Below are 15,876 nucleotides of genomic sequence, written 5' to 3'. Positions count from 1 at the left end.
AGCTGGGATTACAGGCACATGCCACCACGCCAGCCTAATTTTTTTTTCTTTTTTTTTGTATTTTTAGTAGAAATGGGGTTTCATTATGTCGGTCAGTTTGGTCTCAAACTCCCGACCTCGTGATCTGCCCACCTTGGCCTCCCAAAGTGCTGGGATTACAGGTGTGAGCCACCTCACCCGGCTTTTTTTGTTTTTGTTTTTGAGATGGAGTCTCACCCTGTTACCCAGGCTGGTGTGCAGTGATGCGATCTCCGCTTGCTGCAACCTCCACCTCCTGGGTTCAGTCGATTCTCCTTCCTCAGCCTCCCGAGTAGCTGGGATTACAGGCACGCACAACCACACCCAGCTAATTTTTTGTATTTTTAGTAGAGACCATGTTAGCCAGGCTAGTCTCGAACTCCTGACTTCGTGATTCACCCGCCTCGGCCTCCTAAAGTGCTAGGATTACAGATTTGAGACACCGCACCTGGCGCTTGCATGTTTTGATGTTAATTTGACAGGTTCATCACCCTCCCTACTACTTATGACTCCGGGCTTGGGTTGGGGATAGAAGCTGCCAGTCAACGCTATTTACATCTTTTTTTTTTTTTTTAAGATGGAGCCGCACTCCGTTGCCCAGGCTGGAGTGCAATGGCGCCATCTAGAGATATAGCTAGAAACTATTTATTTATTTATTTATTTATTTATTTATTTATTTATTTTGAGGCAAGGTCTCCCAGGTGGGAGTGCAGTGGCACGATCACAGCTCATTGCAGCCTCAACCTCCTGGATTCAAGCAATCCTCTTGCCTTGACCTCCCAAAGTGTTAAATTACAGACCATGAGGCCGGGTGCGGTGGTTCACGTCTGTAAGCTCAACACTTTGGGAGGCTGAGGTGGGAGGATCACAAGGTCAGTAAATCAAGACCATCCTGGATAACATAGTGAAATCCTGTTTCTACTAAAAATAGACACACACACACACACACACACACACACACACACACAAATTAGCCGGGCATGGTGGCACGTGCCTGTAGTCTCAGCTACTCGGGAGGCTGAGACAGGAGAATCGTTTGAACCGGGAGGCAGAGGTCGCAGTGAGCCAAGACCACAACATTGCACTCCAGCCTAGGTGACAGAGCGAGACTCTGTCTCAAAAATAAATAAATAAATAAATGAATAAAATAAAAATAAGTAAATAAATTACAGGCATAAGCCACAGTGCCTGGCCTTTTTTATTAGTTAATCCATTCCACTTAATTGATTTGGGATGTCTTTCTTTTCTTTTTTATTTTTTTGAGACAAGGTCTCACTCTGTTGCCCAGGCAGGAGTGCAGTGGCATGATCACTGCTAAATGCAACCTTGACCACCCAGGCTTAAGCAATCTTCCCACTTCAGCCTCCTGAGTAGTTGGGACTATCAGTAGGAGCCACCACACCCGGTTAATAAAAAAAAAAAAATTTTTTTTTTTTTTTTTTTGAGACGGAGTTTTGCTCTTGTTACCCAGGCTGGAGTGCAATGGCACGATCTCGGCTCGCCACAACTTCCGCCTCCTGGGTTCAGGCAATTCTCCTGCCTCAGCCTCCTGAGTAGCTGGGATTACAGGCACGTGCCACCGTGCCCAGCTAATTTTTTGTATTTTTAGTAGAGACAGGTTTCACCATGTTGACCAGGATGGTCTTGATCTCTTGACCTCGTGATCCACCCGCCTTGGCCTCCCAAAGTGCTGGGATTACAGGCGTGAGCCATCGCGCCCGGCCAAAATTTTTTTTTTCTTTTTTTAATTTTGAGATGGAATCTTGCTCTATCTCACAGTTTGGAGTGCAGTGGCACGACCTTGGCTCACTACAACCTCCACATCCCCAGTTCAAGCAATTCTCCTGTCTCAGCTTCCCTAGTAGCTCGCATCACAGGTGCAAGCCACCATGCCCGACTAATTTTTTTTTCTTTTTGAGATGGAATCTTGCCCTGTTGCCCAGGCTGGAGTGCAATGGTATGATCTCAGCTCACTGCGACTTCCACATCCCCGGTTCAAGCAATTTGCTTGCCTCAGCCTCCTGAGCACCTGGGATTATAGGTGCCCACCACCACGGCCAGCTAATCTTTTGTATCTTTGGTAGAGATGGGGGTTTCACGATGTTAGCCAGCTTGGTCTTGAACTCCTGACCTCGTGATCCACCTGCCTCAGCCTCCCAAAGTGCTGGGATTACAGGCATGAGCCACCATGCCTGGCCAAAAAAATGTTATGTAGAGATGGAGTGTCATTTAAAAAAAATCTTTTTTTTTTTTTTTGAGACAGAGTCTTGCTATCACCCAGGCTACAGTAGAGTGGTGCGATCATAGTTTACCACAGCCTGACCTCCTTGCCTCAAGCAACCCTCCCACCTCAGTCTCTCAAGTAGCTGGGACCAGGTGCATGCAACCACGCCTGGCTAATATTTTATTTATTTATTTATTTATTTATTTTTGAGATGGATTCTTGCTCTGTGGCCCAAGCTGGAGTGCAGTGGTGCAATCTCGGCTCACTGCAACCGCCGCCTCTGGGGTTCAAGCAATTCTCCTGCATCAGCCTCCGGAGTAGCTGGGATTACAGGTGTGTGTCACCACGCCCAGCTAATTTTTGTATTGTTAGTAGAGACGGGTTTTCACCATGTTGCCCTCAAACTCCCGACCTCAGGTGATCCACTTGCCTCAGCCTCCCAAAGTGCTGGGATTATAGGCGTGAGCCACTACGGTCAGCCCTGGATAATTTTATTTATTTATTTATTTATTTTTAAATTTTTTTATTTAAAAAATTTTTTTAAAAAATTTCTAATGGACCTCAGAATTTTTTATATTTTTATAGAGATGAGGGCCTCCCTATGTTGCCCAGGCTGGTCTTGAACTGCTGGACGCAATCAACCCTCTCCCCTCAGCCTCCCAAAGTGGTTGGATTATAGGCATGAGCCACTGCACCTGGGCAGGATGTCTTCTTTATCATAGTTAAAATCATACGTGCAATAATTTTTTTTTAAACATGGTCTTGCTTGTAGCCTAGGCTGGAGTGCAGCACTACAATCATAACTCACTGAAGCCTTGAACTCCTAGGCTCAAGTGCTCTTCCCACCTCAGCCCCTGAGCAGCTAGGACTAGAGGCACATGCCGCCACACCTAGCTAATTTTTAAATTTTTTTGTAGCAATGGGGTCTCACTATGTTGCCCAGGTTGGTCTCAAACTCCTGACCTCAAGCCATACTTCCAAAGTGTTGGGATTGTAAGCATGAGCCACCGGGCCCAACCTCAGACGATATTTAAAATAATTTTGTCCATTCATTTTCATGGATTCTGGAAAAAAAATAACTTTGTCCAGTTTCCAACAAATTCTATTGGGACATAGATTGGGATGGTTTTAACATGCCAGGTGAATTTTGAATGGATCGACATTTTGACAGTATCAAAATCAGAGCTTTTTTTCAGGCATGTAGCATGATTTATGTTTGTTCAAATTAGCTTTTATTATCCCTTAGAAAAGTCTTTGTGCTTTATTGGGATGTTATCTCTAATTTCTTAATATTTTTGGGAAATTGAGTGAACAAGAATTTAAATAGCTACTATCTCATCACAAAGTGCTTTAAAATGGGCCGGGCGCGGTGGCTCACGCCTGTAATCCCAGCACTTTGGGAGGCCGAGGTGGGCGGATCACAAGGTCAAGAGATCGAGACCACCCTGGCCAACATGGTGAAACTCCATCTCTACTAAAAATACAAAAATTAGCTGGGCGTGGTGGCACGCGCCTGTGGTTCCAGCTACTCGGGAAGCAGAGGTGGAAGAATCGCTTGAACCCAGGAGGCGGAGGTTGCAGTGAGCCGAGATTGCGCCACTGCACTCCAGCCTGGCGACAGAGCAAGACTCCGTCTCAAAAAAATAAATAAATAAATAAATAAAATCCAAATTGTGCTTATTGAAGACTGCAGTAATTTCTTCTTAAAGAAAATACTGTGTTCTCCTACAAGACCTTTCTTAGACTGTGAGCAACTTGGGAACAATGATTATTACCTTCGTGTTCCGTGTGTTTTGTAGAGGAAGGCACTCACTAAAAAGTGGTTTGTTCAACGTAACCACTTAATAATTGGACATGCCGTGCTCAGCCCCTAAGGGGCGCTGTGCTCCTCCAAGGAGCGAAGTGACCGGCGGGAGTAAACTACGTCCCGCGGGTGTGGGGCTGCAAACTCCCCCCGCCGGCAAGCGGAGATGCAGGCGAAGACCACGCCCCCGCCTGCCGCGCATGCGCAGCTCCCGCTGGCCCCGCCCCGTCCTCTTCGGTCTCCCGCCCCTGTTCAGGTAGGGGGCGGCCTGCCGGGGAGGGGCATCACCTAAGGGCGGGCTTTCAGGTCTCGGGGCTCCATTGTTGGCGAACCCCAACTTCCGGTAACACCCGGAGCTGTTCTTGCAGCTCAGGAGACAATTCATGGGTCTGGGGGGCCATCGAGGCGCTGCTGGTGACCAGCACAGGACCCCTTTCTATCGCGCCAGTCCTGTGGTCTCCGCACCTTTCCAGCTCCTGCACGTCGGCCCCGTAGTTCCCAGCCCCACCATCGGGTGTCCAGGGTAGAGTGAGGACACCAGGCTGGGCAGGTGCCAGGAGCCCGCCACCTCTCCTCCTCCCCCCCGCGCCGCCCGGCCCTCCCTTACCAGGCTGAGCCGCTGGGTGCCAGAAGAGCGGGGCCTCCGGGAGAATACGTGCGGTCGCCCGCTCCGCGTGTGCCTACGCCTTCTGCTCCAGTTGCTTTCCCAATTGAGCGGAAAAGCTGGGGCATGTTGCCGGAGCCCTGGGCAGGACGGTTGTGCACTGCAACCCGAAGCCCGCCGGGGCACCTTCCCGCCCAGACTGCCCAGTCCTTCTGGTTGCGGCCCCTGCCAGCGTCCCCCAGGTTGGAAACCAGACCCTGCAGCCCCCAGCCAGCCTGAAGGAAGCCCAGACTGACGTCGCAGGGTAATGGGGACCCAGAGGCAGCTCTGTGGGGCCCCATCAGGACCTCAGCCCTTAGCGGGGCTTTCCGTGTGACACCGTGGGACGCGAACTGGGGGATCCCCCTTACTTACAATTACAGGGGGCAACTGTAGGAAACCGTTACATCTATTATGTGCTAAGGATTGAGAGTTCCAGGGATTGAGGCCGGCTCTAGAAGGCTTAGAAGTGGGATAGCTGGGGTATTTATATGACAGTTTGTTTTGGTGGGGTGGTGGTTGAGTGCGTGTAGAAACTAACCTAGTGCCAAGTGCAGTGCCTGTCCACTAGTAAGTTAATAAGCCTTCCGTGAATGAATGAGAAGGTTCTGTGACTGAGGAAGCAGGGCTAGAAAGGACTTTTCTGCTCATCCCACCCCTTCCTCCCCTGGGCTCATGCAGACAAAAGTAATTAGGTTGAACCTTTAATCAAAGCTTATTTCACAGGCAAGCAGACATGACAGAGGAGGTAAAGGCAGAAATCCTGGGGACACAGGGTGCTGGCCTGGCTCAAAAGCGTGCCTCCTTCTGGGACCTCCTCCACCCCCTACAGTTTGGTGCTCAGTAATCTCCTGTTTTCTCTATCTCCCTCAGGACACTGGGTCCCCTAGGAGCTGCCCCAGGCTTAATGATTGTCTAGAAGGTGGCTATAAAGGGAGCCTGGGAGGCTGTGTGGAGGAGGGAGCAGAAAAAACCCAACTCAGCAGATCTGGGAACCGTGAGAGCGGCAAGCAGGAACTGTGGTCAGAGGCTGTGCGTCCTGGCTGGTAGGGCCTGCTGTTTTCTACCATGGCAACCCAGGGGTATGGCTATTATCGTACTGTGATCTTCTCAGCCATGTTTGGGGGCTACAGCCTGTATTACTTCAATCGCAAGACCTTCTCCTTTGTCATGCCATCGTTGGTGGAAGAGATCTCTTTGGACAAGGATGATTTGGGTGAGCCCTGAAACGGCAAGGTGGTGGGCCTGCGGACACAGAACAGCAGGACATACTGGGTGTTTGTGTATGGGCATGTCTTGTGGGTGGAGTGTCTTCGCAGTAGAGGCCAGGGGCCAGTCTGCACGTGCCAGATGAAAAGGCTCTGAGACCCATGGACGTGGGTGCATGCGGGGCTAAGGAGGACTGCTTATCTGATGTGTGTGAATGTGTGCGTGCATGCCCCTGGAGGCACTGATTATTCTGAGAGTGTTTGAGGGGCTTCTGAGCATGGGTTTCACACCTGTGTGGGTGCATGCGGAGGCTTCAGAGTGAGTGCCGGCTACTGACACTGTGAGCACTGGGAACTAAAAAGCTGGCACAATGACTTTATGTGGCCTGGCATGCTACCCTTCAGGAGGAACAAGGTCCCTGACTCCAGTCCCAAGCCCTTCGCCCCATGTTGAGTGGAGGAGCAACAGAACTGCTAGAGGCTGGGGGGTTGGCATCCAGGGTAAGGTGGGAAATCAGGCATATGCAAATCCCAGGGAGGCGGAGCTGCCATGTCCTGCTCCCTGCTTGTTCCCTGACACTTGCAGCTGAGAATCATGGGTCAGTCTGGGGTTAGCGCTGATGGTGAGCCAGGAGAAGTAGCAGAGGTAGTAGGGCCCATGAATGAGTGTCAGATTGCAGCGCAGGGTCCTCCTGTTCCTCTGGGAAGTAACCTGTCTCACCCCACTGGGCACCCCTACACACCCGACCCCATGCCTTCTTCCGTCCCTCTTGTGCTTCTCCCCTGGTCCCTAACCCCCAAGTGTAATGTTCCCTGCCCTGTTCCCCTCCCCTGCAGGGCTCATCACCAGCAGCCAGTCGGCAGCCTATGCCATCAGCAAGTTTGTCAGTGGGGTGCTGTCTGACCAGATGAGTGCTCGCTGGCTCTTCTCATCTGGACTACTCCTGGTTGGCCTGGTCAACATATTCTTTTCCTGGAGCTCCACAGTACCTGTCTTTGCTGCTCTCTGGTTCCTTAATGGCCTGGCCCAGGGGCTGGGCTGGCCACCATGTGGGAAGGTCCTGCGGAAGGTGAGTGCTTCCAAAGAGCCTGTTTGGATTGTCATAGAGGATGCCTAAAGGGCATGTGGGAGCACCCCTTCTGACCCACCACCTCCACGCCCAACCCATAGCAGGTTCTGAGCAGTTCCTGGCCAGCTCCTGTTGCTTGTCAAGATATTTTAGGAGGCTGAGAGTGGTGGGATCAGGTGGCAGAGGAGGGAACTTCCCTGCCAAACAGAAGTGCCCTTTCCCTCTTCCCTGTAATGTGAGCTTCTGGGGCTGCCCCACCTGACCCCACCCTCAATATGGGCAGTAGCCTGGACACCTACTTTGTCGCCCTCTGCCCCACAGTGGTTTGAGCCATCTCAATTTGGCACTTGGTGGGCCATCTTATCAACCAGCATGAACCTGGCTGGAGGGCTGGGCCCTATCCTGGCAACCATCCTCGCCCAGAGCTACAGCTGGCGCAACACGCTGGCCCTGTCTGGGGCACTGTGTGTGGTTGTCTCCTTCCTCTGTCTCCTGCTCATCCACAATGAACCTGCTGATGTTGGACTCCACAACCTGGACCCCACGCCCTCTAAGGGCAAGAAGGGTGAGCCCCCACCCAAGCCGACCCCTGGGACACTCATTCATCAGGCAGATTTTTGTTGAAGACTAGGCATTTGCCTGGTTCTCTGCTAGCCAGTGGATGTGGGGGAAGGGGTGGTAATGGAGGCTGCATGGAGAGTAAACAAAACTCCATCCCAAGAGGCAGTTAAGTACCAGACAAGTGGCAGAGCCAACAAGTGCTATGACTCATGTTATTTTCTGGCTCTTCCTCACAACAGCACGGACTTCCTGTCCTGGATAGATAGAATCATGAGCTTCAGTGGCTTGGGTACCTTCCTCCATCCTCCCTGGTCCTGTTTCTCTTTCATTCACTGAGCTTGCAGTGGAGATGGGGAGAGAGCAGCGATGTGAGGGAATATCCTTCACGCTGATCCTGGCTGTGCAGATGGACTCTGCCCCTGTGGCTGGTTAATGAATGGTGGGGGTTCAGTATGGGGGGAGCAGTAAGGGCAGAGCCTGACACCTGGCCTCTTCTCACCTCTAGCCTCCTTGAAGGAGGAGGGCACTCTACAGGAGCTGCTGCTGTCCCCTTACCTGTGGGTGCTCTCTACTGGTTACCTTGTGGTGTTTGGAGTAAAGACCTGCTATACTGACTGGGGCCAGTTCTTCCTTATCCAGGAGAAAGGACAGTCAGTCCTTGTAGGTAAGATGGGCACTGGGGCGGGGTGGGCATAAGAAGCAGGAAGCAATGCAGGGGATGGAAATTCAGGCCTTGCTTCCCTTTATCCTCTTTATTCATTCCTTGAGGCTGGGCACTACTCAGGCAGTTATGGCCAGTCACCTGTGGGGACCCTGTACCTCTCCGGGTTTAAACCATTGTGGAATGACCCCAATGTGTAACACCCTTCCACCCTTCCCTTCCCTCTTCCCACAAATCCCCACTTCAGGTAGCTCCTACATGAGTGCCCTGGAAGTTGGGGGCCTTGTAGGCAACATTGCAGCTGGCTACCTGTCAGACCGGGCCATGGCAAAGGTGAGTGGGCAGAAGGGACAGGAGAAGGGTCCCTTTCAGTCTTCACAGCATGGCTGGGACAGGCACTGGAGAGAAAGGAGTCCCAGGGCACAGGCAGGTTGGCATCTGCTGGTTTAGACCGGGTGAAGAGGGGATGATTCCAGGCTGCTCTTAGCTTTCCTAGAGATGTGGAGGTAAGGCTCTTGGGGAGAGTTTTAATTGATGTGAAGGACAGCCAGAATATTTCTTAGCCTAGCTTAGAAAGGCTAAGTAGGCTTCTCCACAGCCCCAGGATAATGGGCTGGGAACAGACTAGGTGTACTCCCCAGCACGTGTTCTGGTCCTGCCCCAAGCGGGAGGAAGGGATGTTGTGGAGTTTGGCCTCAGAATGTAATGAGCAGGTTGCAGGGCCTCCCAGAGCTGCCCAGGGCCAAGAACTGTGGTGGGATTGCCAAAGACCTGTCAGCAGAGGCCCTGCTGTGTCAGAGTCCAGGGGTGGGGGTTCTCTGCTTGTTCTGAGAGCCTGACATTGCCAGGACTATATCCATAGGCGGGACTGTCCATCTACGGGAACCCTCGCCATGGCCTGTTGCTGTTCATGATGGCTGGCATGACAATGTCCATGTACCTCTTCCGGGTAACAGTGACCAGTGACTCCCCCAAGGTAATTAACAGCCTGGCTCATGGGAGGGCCCAAGGAGAGAAAGCAGCGGCGACTGAGTCTGTCTCCCTCTCCTGGCTCTAGCCTGGGCCAGTTTTTTCTCTGCCTCTCAGATTCCCTTTTCAGTTCTGATTGGACTGCTCTCTCTGTATCTGGGTTCTCCTCCTCCACTCTGGGCTTGGTTTTCTTTTCTTCCCTGTGCTCCACTAGGATGTTGCTTTCTGGACTCTGGCTCTTCACCCTCTCTCGGAGCTCACAGGCTTTACGGAGCGCGAGGTGCCTTAAAGATATCTCTGGTTTTTCTCCTGGTCTGTCTCACCTTTGTCCTACCCCTCTGCCACACCCCTAGCCAGTCCAGCTTGTGTAAATCCTGAGCACATCCTCCAACTCAGGGATGACTTCTGTACCTAGATCCCTGGGTTGGCTCAATATGGCATCTACTCTAGCTCTGTACTGTCAATTGTGTTGGGGAGTGGGGGGAGGAGGGTCACTTAGTTACTGTCCCTTTACAACTACTGTTTGTTCCTGGGGACCAAGCCTTCCTTGCTCTGGCAGGGGTGGGCAGGCAGGTAGGCTTTCCGACTCTGAATGCCACTCCACTCTGCCCTTGCAGCTCTGGATCCTGGTATTGGGAGCTATATTTGGTTTCTCCTCGTATGGTCCCATTGCCCTGTTTGGAGTTATAGCCAACGAGAGTGCCCCTTCCAACTTGTGTGGCACCTCTCATGCCATTGTGGGACTCATGGCCAATGGTAAGTGTTACCTTCTAGAGTCTCTCTCTCACCCCCACATGTGCTTTGCGTATAGGCCAGTGAGAAGCTGGAGCTAGCACCACTGGCTTAGGATCTTCCCCTTCCCCGACAGTGGGCGGCTTTCTGGCTGGGCTGCCCTTCAGCACCATCGCCAAGCACTACAGTTGGAGCACAGCCTTCTGGGTGGCTGAAGTGATTTGTGCAGCCAGCACAGCTGCCTTCTTCCTCCTACGAAACATCCGCACCAAGATGGGCCGAGTTTCCAAGAAGGCTGAGTGAACAGAGTCTAGGTTCCGGAGCACCATCCCATGGTGGCCTTCCCCCTGCACCTTGTCGGGGGAGAAAAGGAGGGGCCTGCTTGGCTAGCCCTGAACTTTGTTTCCGCGCCTTCTCCTTCACCCAGGTGGTGCTGGAAGTTATCAGTGGCTAGTGAGGTCCCAGCTCCCTGATCCTATGCTCTATTTAAAAGATAACCTTTGGCCTTAGACTCCATTAGCTCCTATTTCCAGCCTTCAGACAAACAGGAAACTTCTGCAGTCAGGAAGCCTCCTGCACCCTTCTTTTCCTAGGGCCTGTCCTGCCCCCATGCTACTCCATCCCCACCTGATTGCGGCTATCCCTCCCTGCAGCTGTAGGGCACTAATGGCCCTTGACTTCTGCTGGGCCCTAAGTCCTCTCAGCAGTGGGTGACTGCTATTGCCAATACCTCAGACTCCAGGGAAAGAGAGGAGGCCGTCACTCTCACTAGTACCCAAGGCCCAGTTGGGTATGGGTGGGAAGAAAGGATGACTTGTTATAGAAGATTAAAACTAGATTTGATACTGAACACTGTTGGTGATTCATTCTTTCAAAATGAGACAGCTTCCTTGGGAAACACTGTCAATACCTGCTCTTTCCACCCCAAAGGGAGACTTCATTTCCCTAGAATGGGGAAGCTGAAGTGTAGATGGACTTCTTTAAAGCTCAAGCCTCCTCTGCCTTCACCTGAACATTGACTAGTTCAATGCTTATTTTAGAGATAAAGCTATTGGGTTGTGGGCAGGTTAAACAACTTGATGGAGGGAGGAAGTGTTAACAGTGGTTTATTGAGTGTGTAGTTAGAAAGCCTAGGTTGAAACCGAGGCTGTCAGTAACTAGCTTGGAGACTTTGAGGCAGAAAATCTGCTAAATCTCTTGTCTGTAAAAGAACGTACCCCCTGGGGTTAGGGTGAAGATCAAGCGAGATAAAGCAGGAATACCTGGCTGTAAATGCTTGATATATGTTCCATCATCATCATCACAACCACCACCACTGCTGCCACCACCCCAGGACCCCAGGAAATTAGCAGCAATTCTGGGACTAGATCCAGTGCACATGTTTTAAAGCCTTATGTTCATTTATTTAATGAACACATATTCGTTACGTTTTTTACTAGAACATCGTCTTTGCAGAATTCCCTAACCATTTTTGTCTACCTTCCTGTACCTTTCCCCCAAAACCATCGATTAAGATAGCAAACACCAAGATCAAAGGAATGTTTATTACAACATTTATGGACCTTTCTCCTCCATAAATATATCTGTACAGAGTTGGAAAATAAGACCATGATATATACAGAAAGAAAGAGCATAGTGTTAAGGCTCAGGCATCAGCACATGTCATCAGAGTCAGCATTTTCCCATCTTCAAGTGCACTAACAAGGCTGCTGGAATCTCCACCAGAATGGAAACAGTATTCCTGTTGCAGGAACTCTCAGAATGTGGGGGTCCATCGCAGGTTCAGCCTATGACCCAGGTCCAAAAGTTCCAGCCTTCTCAGCCACCTCCAGGGCTAGCTTCAAATTCTGGTCAAATAGCTCACACCTAAGCCAGGCCCAAGGTGGGTCAAAAAAAAAAAAAAAAAACACATGAAGCCTGAGGCTTTCTCCCCACTTAAGCCAGGAGAAACTGCTTGAAGAAAGACATAAATCATGGGAGGTAGAGGTGGGCGAATCATCTGAGGTCAGGAGTTCGAGACCAGCCTGGCCAACATGGTGAAACCCCTAACCCTAACCTGTCTCTATTAAAAATACAAAAATTAGCCAGGAAAGGTGGCAGGCGCCTGTAATCCCAGCTACTCGGGAGGCTGAGACAGAAGAATTGCTTGAACCCAGAAGGTAGAGGTTGCAGTGAGCCAAGAGATCATGCCATTGCACTCCAGCCTGGATGACAAGAGTGAAACTCCATCTCAAAACAAAACAAAACAAAACCATAAACCCCAAGGAAAATATGTTTTCTCAAATAAAGGGCTAGTCACTGTTGTCTTATTTGACAGAGTCTCACTCTGTCACCAAGGCTGGAATGCAGTGGCGTCATCTTGGCTCACTGCAACCTCTGCCACCCAGGTTCAAGCGATTCTCCTGCCTCAGCCTCCTGAGTAGCTGGGATTACAGGTGTGCACCACCATGCCCAGCTAGTTTTTGTATTTTTAGTAGAGACCAGGTTTCGCCATATTGGCCAGGCTGGTCTTGAACTCCTGACCTCAGGTGATTCGCCTGCCTCAGCCTCCCAAAGTGCTGGGAGTACAGGCGTGAGCCACTACACCCAGCAACTACTGTCTTACTTATTTAGAGATATGGTCTTGTTCTGTGGCCCAGGCTGGAATGCAGTGGCACCAGCATGGCTCAATGCTGCTTTGAGCTTCGGGTTCAAGCAATCCTCCCACCTCAGCTTCCTGAACAGTTGGTGTCTGCCACCACACCAGGCTAATTTTTTTTTTTTTTTGTAAAGATGAGTCTATGTTGTCCAGGCTGATCTCAAACTCCTGGGCTCAAGGGATCTTACCCCCTCAGTCTCCCAAAGTGCTGGGATTACACGTGTGAGCCACCAGCCTGTCCTCCCGTCTTACTTAAAAGTAATACTCTGCTATGCTTCTAATGACTTTAGACAGAGCACACGGGGAGGGGTAAGGAGGCTTTAACCAGTATCTGGGAAGTGGGGCCACTTACCTGATGGGCATTTCTAAGGAGTAGAATGGATTCTTGAGGGCAAAGTCTGAGTAGATCTCATAAATCTTTCGGAGAAGAGAATCTATTCCAGCTTGCCTAGGATCTGCTAGAACCACAAATTTGATCCCTGGAGAGACACCAAGAATGGTTACCAAAGGGTAGACACTGGAGCAAATAGTATCATCCTGTATTCATACGGCACTTTCAATTTTGCAAAACATGTTCATAAGCCCATTTAAATTTTATTCTTTTACCACATAATGCAGGAAAGGCAAGACTTTGAATCTACAGATGAGACCAGAGAAGTGAAGTGACTTTATTATGTTGCCCAGCTGATTAAGACCAGGCTTTGAGTTCTAGCTCTGCCATTTACTAACCGTTTTGGAGTCCCTTAGCAGAAACATTGCCAAGCAGGGGACAAACTCAGGCAGTTTTCAATAAATTCAGGGGGTGAAGCAATGACACTTGCAATCCAAAGGTCATATCCATTTGGCTTTCAAATTTCATTTTGGAAAAACACTTAACACCTTCCAAAGTACATGCAACAGAAAATAGCATTAGGCTGAGTTTTATCTGAACACAAGATAACCTGTGCTGAACATGCTGGGTGGCATGGACAAAATCAGTTTCAGATTAAATATTGCCTTTGGATTCACAAAACAAACAAAACAGATGTCTGTAGAACTGTGCCAGGAAGGCCAGGCACAGTGGCTCACATCTGTAATCCCAGCACTTTGGGAGGCCAAGGCAGGCGGATCACCTGATGTCAGGAGTTTGAGACCAGCCTGGTCAACATGGTGAAACCCCAGTTCTATTAAAAACACAAAAAATTAGCTGGGTGTGGTGGCAGGTGCCTGTAGTCTCAGTTACTCGGGAAGCTGAGGCAGGAGAATCACTTGAACCCAGGAGGTGGAGGCTGCAGTGAGCCGAGATCATGCCAGTGCACTCCAGTCTGGGTGGCAGAGTGAAACTCCATCTCGAAAAAAAAAACACACCCCCTTCTTCTTGCTTACCAAAGGTGTCTTTGGTCAATCCCTTCCCCCAACCTTCTCCATCACACTCCTCTGGCCTCCTGGAGATGCATATCTGTAAGTGTCTCTTCTCCATCACATTCCTCTGGCCTACCTGGAGATGCATACCTGTCAGTGTCTGGTAGCAGTGCAATTTGAATGTATCTGTCTCCAGCATCTCAATGCCTGAGCTTCCCTGTTCAGGAGACAGCTGAGAGCCGATGGCAAAGAGCCTATATGCAAAGGAGGCAAAGTTGCTCTATGGAAGGAGTGCTTCTCAAACTTCCACTGAACTGTCCCTATTTGCTCAGTTCACATTACCCCCTGGAACAGTCAGGAGACGTAGTGTGAACTGTCTGGCAGTAGTGTCAAAATTTCTAAGTTCATCTGAATTCTGCAAACATTTTACATTCATACTTTGTTATAAGACATTTAACATCTAAAACTAGGAATATGTGCCACGCCTACTTAGCTTGTGTTTAAGCAAAGGCTGGCACATTTGTTACCACAGTTGAGAGCAGGAAGAGATTTTTAAAGATCATTTAGTTCAACTGGCTTTATTTAAATATGAAGAAACCAAGGCTCAGAGATGAGAAGCTGACTTTAAGTAAGATGACACCTCGGCCAGATGCCTTGGCTCACGCCTGTAATTCCAGCACTTTGGGAGGCCAGGGCGGGTGGATCACCTGAGGTCGGGAGTTCGAGATCAGACCGGCCAACATGGCAAAACCCTGTCTCTACTAAAAATACAAAGATTAGCTGGGTGTGGTGACGTGCGCCAGTAATCCCAGCTACTTAGGAGGGTGAGGCAGGAGAATCGCTTGAACCTGGGAGGCCGAGGTTACAGTGAGCAGAGATCGCGCCACCGCACTCCAGCCTGGGTAACAGAAGGAGACTCCGTTCCCCCTACCCCTGTACAAAAAAAGATGACACCACTGCCACTATTACCTAAAATCTGGATCTGGATCAGTTGTGTTTTTCACAACACCAGAACCACGATTTAAGAAGGGGTAGAGAAATTAAGAAGAGGTAGAGAAATTACAAGCGCTGCCGAGACGGGGGACTTACGAGTGGAACATAGAGGCCAGCATGAGCTTCTCATTAGAAGTGAGGCGGGGCCGGCCAAATCGAATGGACACCGGGTAATTAGCAGGGTTACCCAGATACTCCAGCACTTCTTTCCCGTCGGCCGTGTACTTGCCGTTCACGTCCATGCCATTGATGGCTAGCACTGCATGGCCCACTGCAGAGGTGAGGCTAACGGTCAGGGAAGCTGCAGCCCCAGGATTCCGCCACAGGGAGAAAGGAGCCGACACCACCCCCTTACTCCCAGCTCCGCACCTGCAACCAGCCCACTTCCGCAGCACTGGGGCCTGCCCCCCGTCCCCCATCTCCACAGGGCCCGAGGCTAGCCCACCTCGGATACCGTCCCGCTGGCCGAAAGCAACCAGCACACGCTCATCGTGTAGCTTGAGCAGCAGATCCAGCGGATAACTGAAAGTTTTCTCAGCCTCGGCCCGCGGCGCGTAGCTGTCCAGCTGGTAAATCAGGCCGCCAGCTTTGTTCACCACATAGACACTAAAAATCGCCATTGCTGTTACCGCCGCTCTGGGACTGGCGTTCAGCCTCTACCCGACGGCCCCTACCCGGAACCACATCACAGCACTTGCCCCGGGCCCCACCCCAGCCTCCACCTCCTGGGCCCCGAGCCCCGCCCATGCGGCGCCTGCGCACTGGGAGTGACACGCTCCGGCATTAGTAATGACGAAAAGTTAGCTGCCGAGACCTGATGGATTGTTTTTCGTTTAGCAGTACCGGAAAACACTACTGTAGTACTGCGTGACAACTAGCGCAGACTCTGACAACCTTGGCGGCGTATAGGTGGTGCGGCTTAGGAACTGGAGTCCACTTCCTTCCGCCTCAAACTAGAGGACGAGCGCTTTGCTGTGGGACTTCCTCCGCCTGGCTCCGCCTCTTGCCCTGGAA

General features: G+C 50.8%; 2 protein-coding genes across 7 annotated transcripts; one reads left to right on the top strand and one right to left on the bottom strand.

Annotated features, from left to right (window-relative positions):
* Positions 1-4,272: 4,272 nt before the first annotated feature.
* SLC37A4 (solute carrier family 37 member 4) lies at positions 4,273-10,740 on the top strand. Of its 5 annotated transcripts, none has more exons than XM_012470340.2 (10): positions 4,286-4,302; positions 5,563-5,905; positions 6,735-6,967; positions 7,289-7,532; positions 8,034-8,192; positions 8,437-8,522; positions 9,052-9,165; positions 9,373-9,438; positions 9,776-9,914; positions 10,027-10,740. In XM_012470340.2, exons 2-10 carry the CDS (start codon positions 5,758-5,760, stop codon positions 10,191-10,193), a joined length of 1,356 nt encoding a protein of 451 aa, XP_012325763.1. In that variant the 5' UTR covers positions 4,286-4,302; positions 5,563-5,757; the 3' UTR covers positions 10,194-10,740. The 5 variants fall into 5 exon arrangements, with proteins under 5 accessions (XP_012325766.1, XP_012325763.1, XP_012325765.1 ...); XM_012470342.2 differs by lacking the exon at positions 4,286-4,302 and adding an exon at positions 4,328-4,892; XM_012470341.2 differs by lacking the exon at positions 4,286-4,302 and adding an exon at positions 4,328-4,954.
* Positions 10,741-11,414: 674 nt separating this feature from the next.
* TRAPPC4 (trafficking protein particle complex subunit 4) lies at positions 11,415-15,547 on the bottom strand. Of its 2 annotated transcripts, XM_012470347.3 has the most exons (5): positions 15,308-15,547; positions 14,959-15,133; positions 14,020-14,123; positions 12,881-13,007; positions 11,415-11,756 (listed from the first exon to the last, which is right to left on the bottom strand). In XM_012470347.3, the coding sequence occupies exons 1-5, from the start codon at positions 15,480-15,482 to the stop codon at positions 11,678-11,680; spliced, it is 660 nt and encodes a 219-aa protein (XP_012325770.1). In that variant the 5' UTR covers positions 15,483-15,547; the 3' UTR covers positions 11,415-11,677. The 2 variants fall into 2 exon arrangements, with proteins under 2 accessions (XP_012325770.1, XP_064231546.1); XM_064375476.1 differs by lacking the exon at positions 11,415-11,756 and having other exon boundaries at positions 12,914-14,123.
* Between the last annotated feature and the right edge of the window lie 329 nt (positions 15,548-15,876).

This window comes from Aotus nancymaae, unplaced genomic scaffold (assembly GCF_030222135.1).
Source record: "Aotus nancymaae isolate 86718 unplaced genomic scaffold, 86718_ANA_hifiasm-v0.15.2.pri h1tg000012l, whole genome shotgun sequence".
Classification (NCBI taxonomy): Eukaryota; Metazoa; Chordata; class Mammalia; order Primates; family Aotidae; genus Aotus; species Aotus nancymaae.
Note: the sequence above shows the minus strand (reverse complement) of the source record. Positions and strands in the feature narration are given on the sequence as shown.

Excerpts from the sequence above, each read along its gene's own strand:
- TRAPPC4 (XM_064375476.1), bottom strand. The coding sequence starts at position 15,482 with ATGGCGATTTTTAGTGTCTATGTGGTGAACAAAGCTGGCGGCCTGATT. Across the intron at positions 15,134-15,307 it reads CCAGCGGGACGGTATCCGAG|TGGGCCATGCAGTGCTAGCC; the intron begins GTGGGCTAGCCT and ends TCACCTCTGCAG. Across the intron at positions 14,124-14,958 it reads CTGGCCTCTATGTTCCACTC|GCTCTTTGCCATCGGCTCTC; the intron begins GTAAGTCCCCCG and ends CTTTGCATATAG.
- SLC37A4 (XM_012470340.2), top strand. The coding sequence starts at position 5,758 with ATGGCAACCCAGGGGTATGGCTATTATCGTACTGTGATCTTCTCAGCC. Across the intron at positions 9,166-9,372 it reads TGACCAGTGACTCCCCCAAG|GATGTTGCTTTCTGGACTCT; the intron begins GTAATTAACAGC and ends GTGCTCCACTAG. Across the intron at positions 9,439-9,775 it reads CAGGCTTTACGGAGCGCGAG|CTCTGGATCCTGGTATTGGG; the intron begins GTGCCTTAAAGA and ends CTGCCCTTGCAG.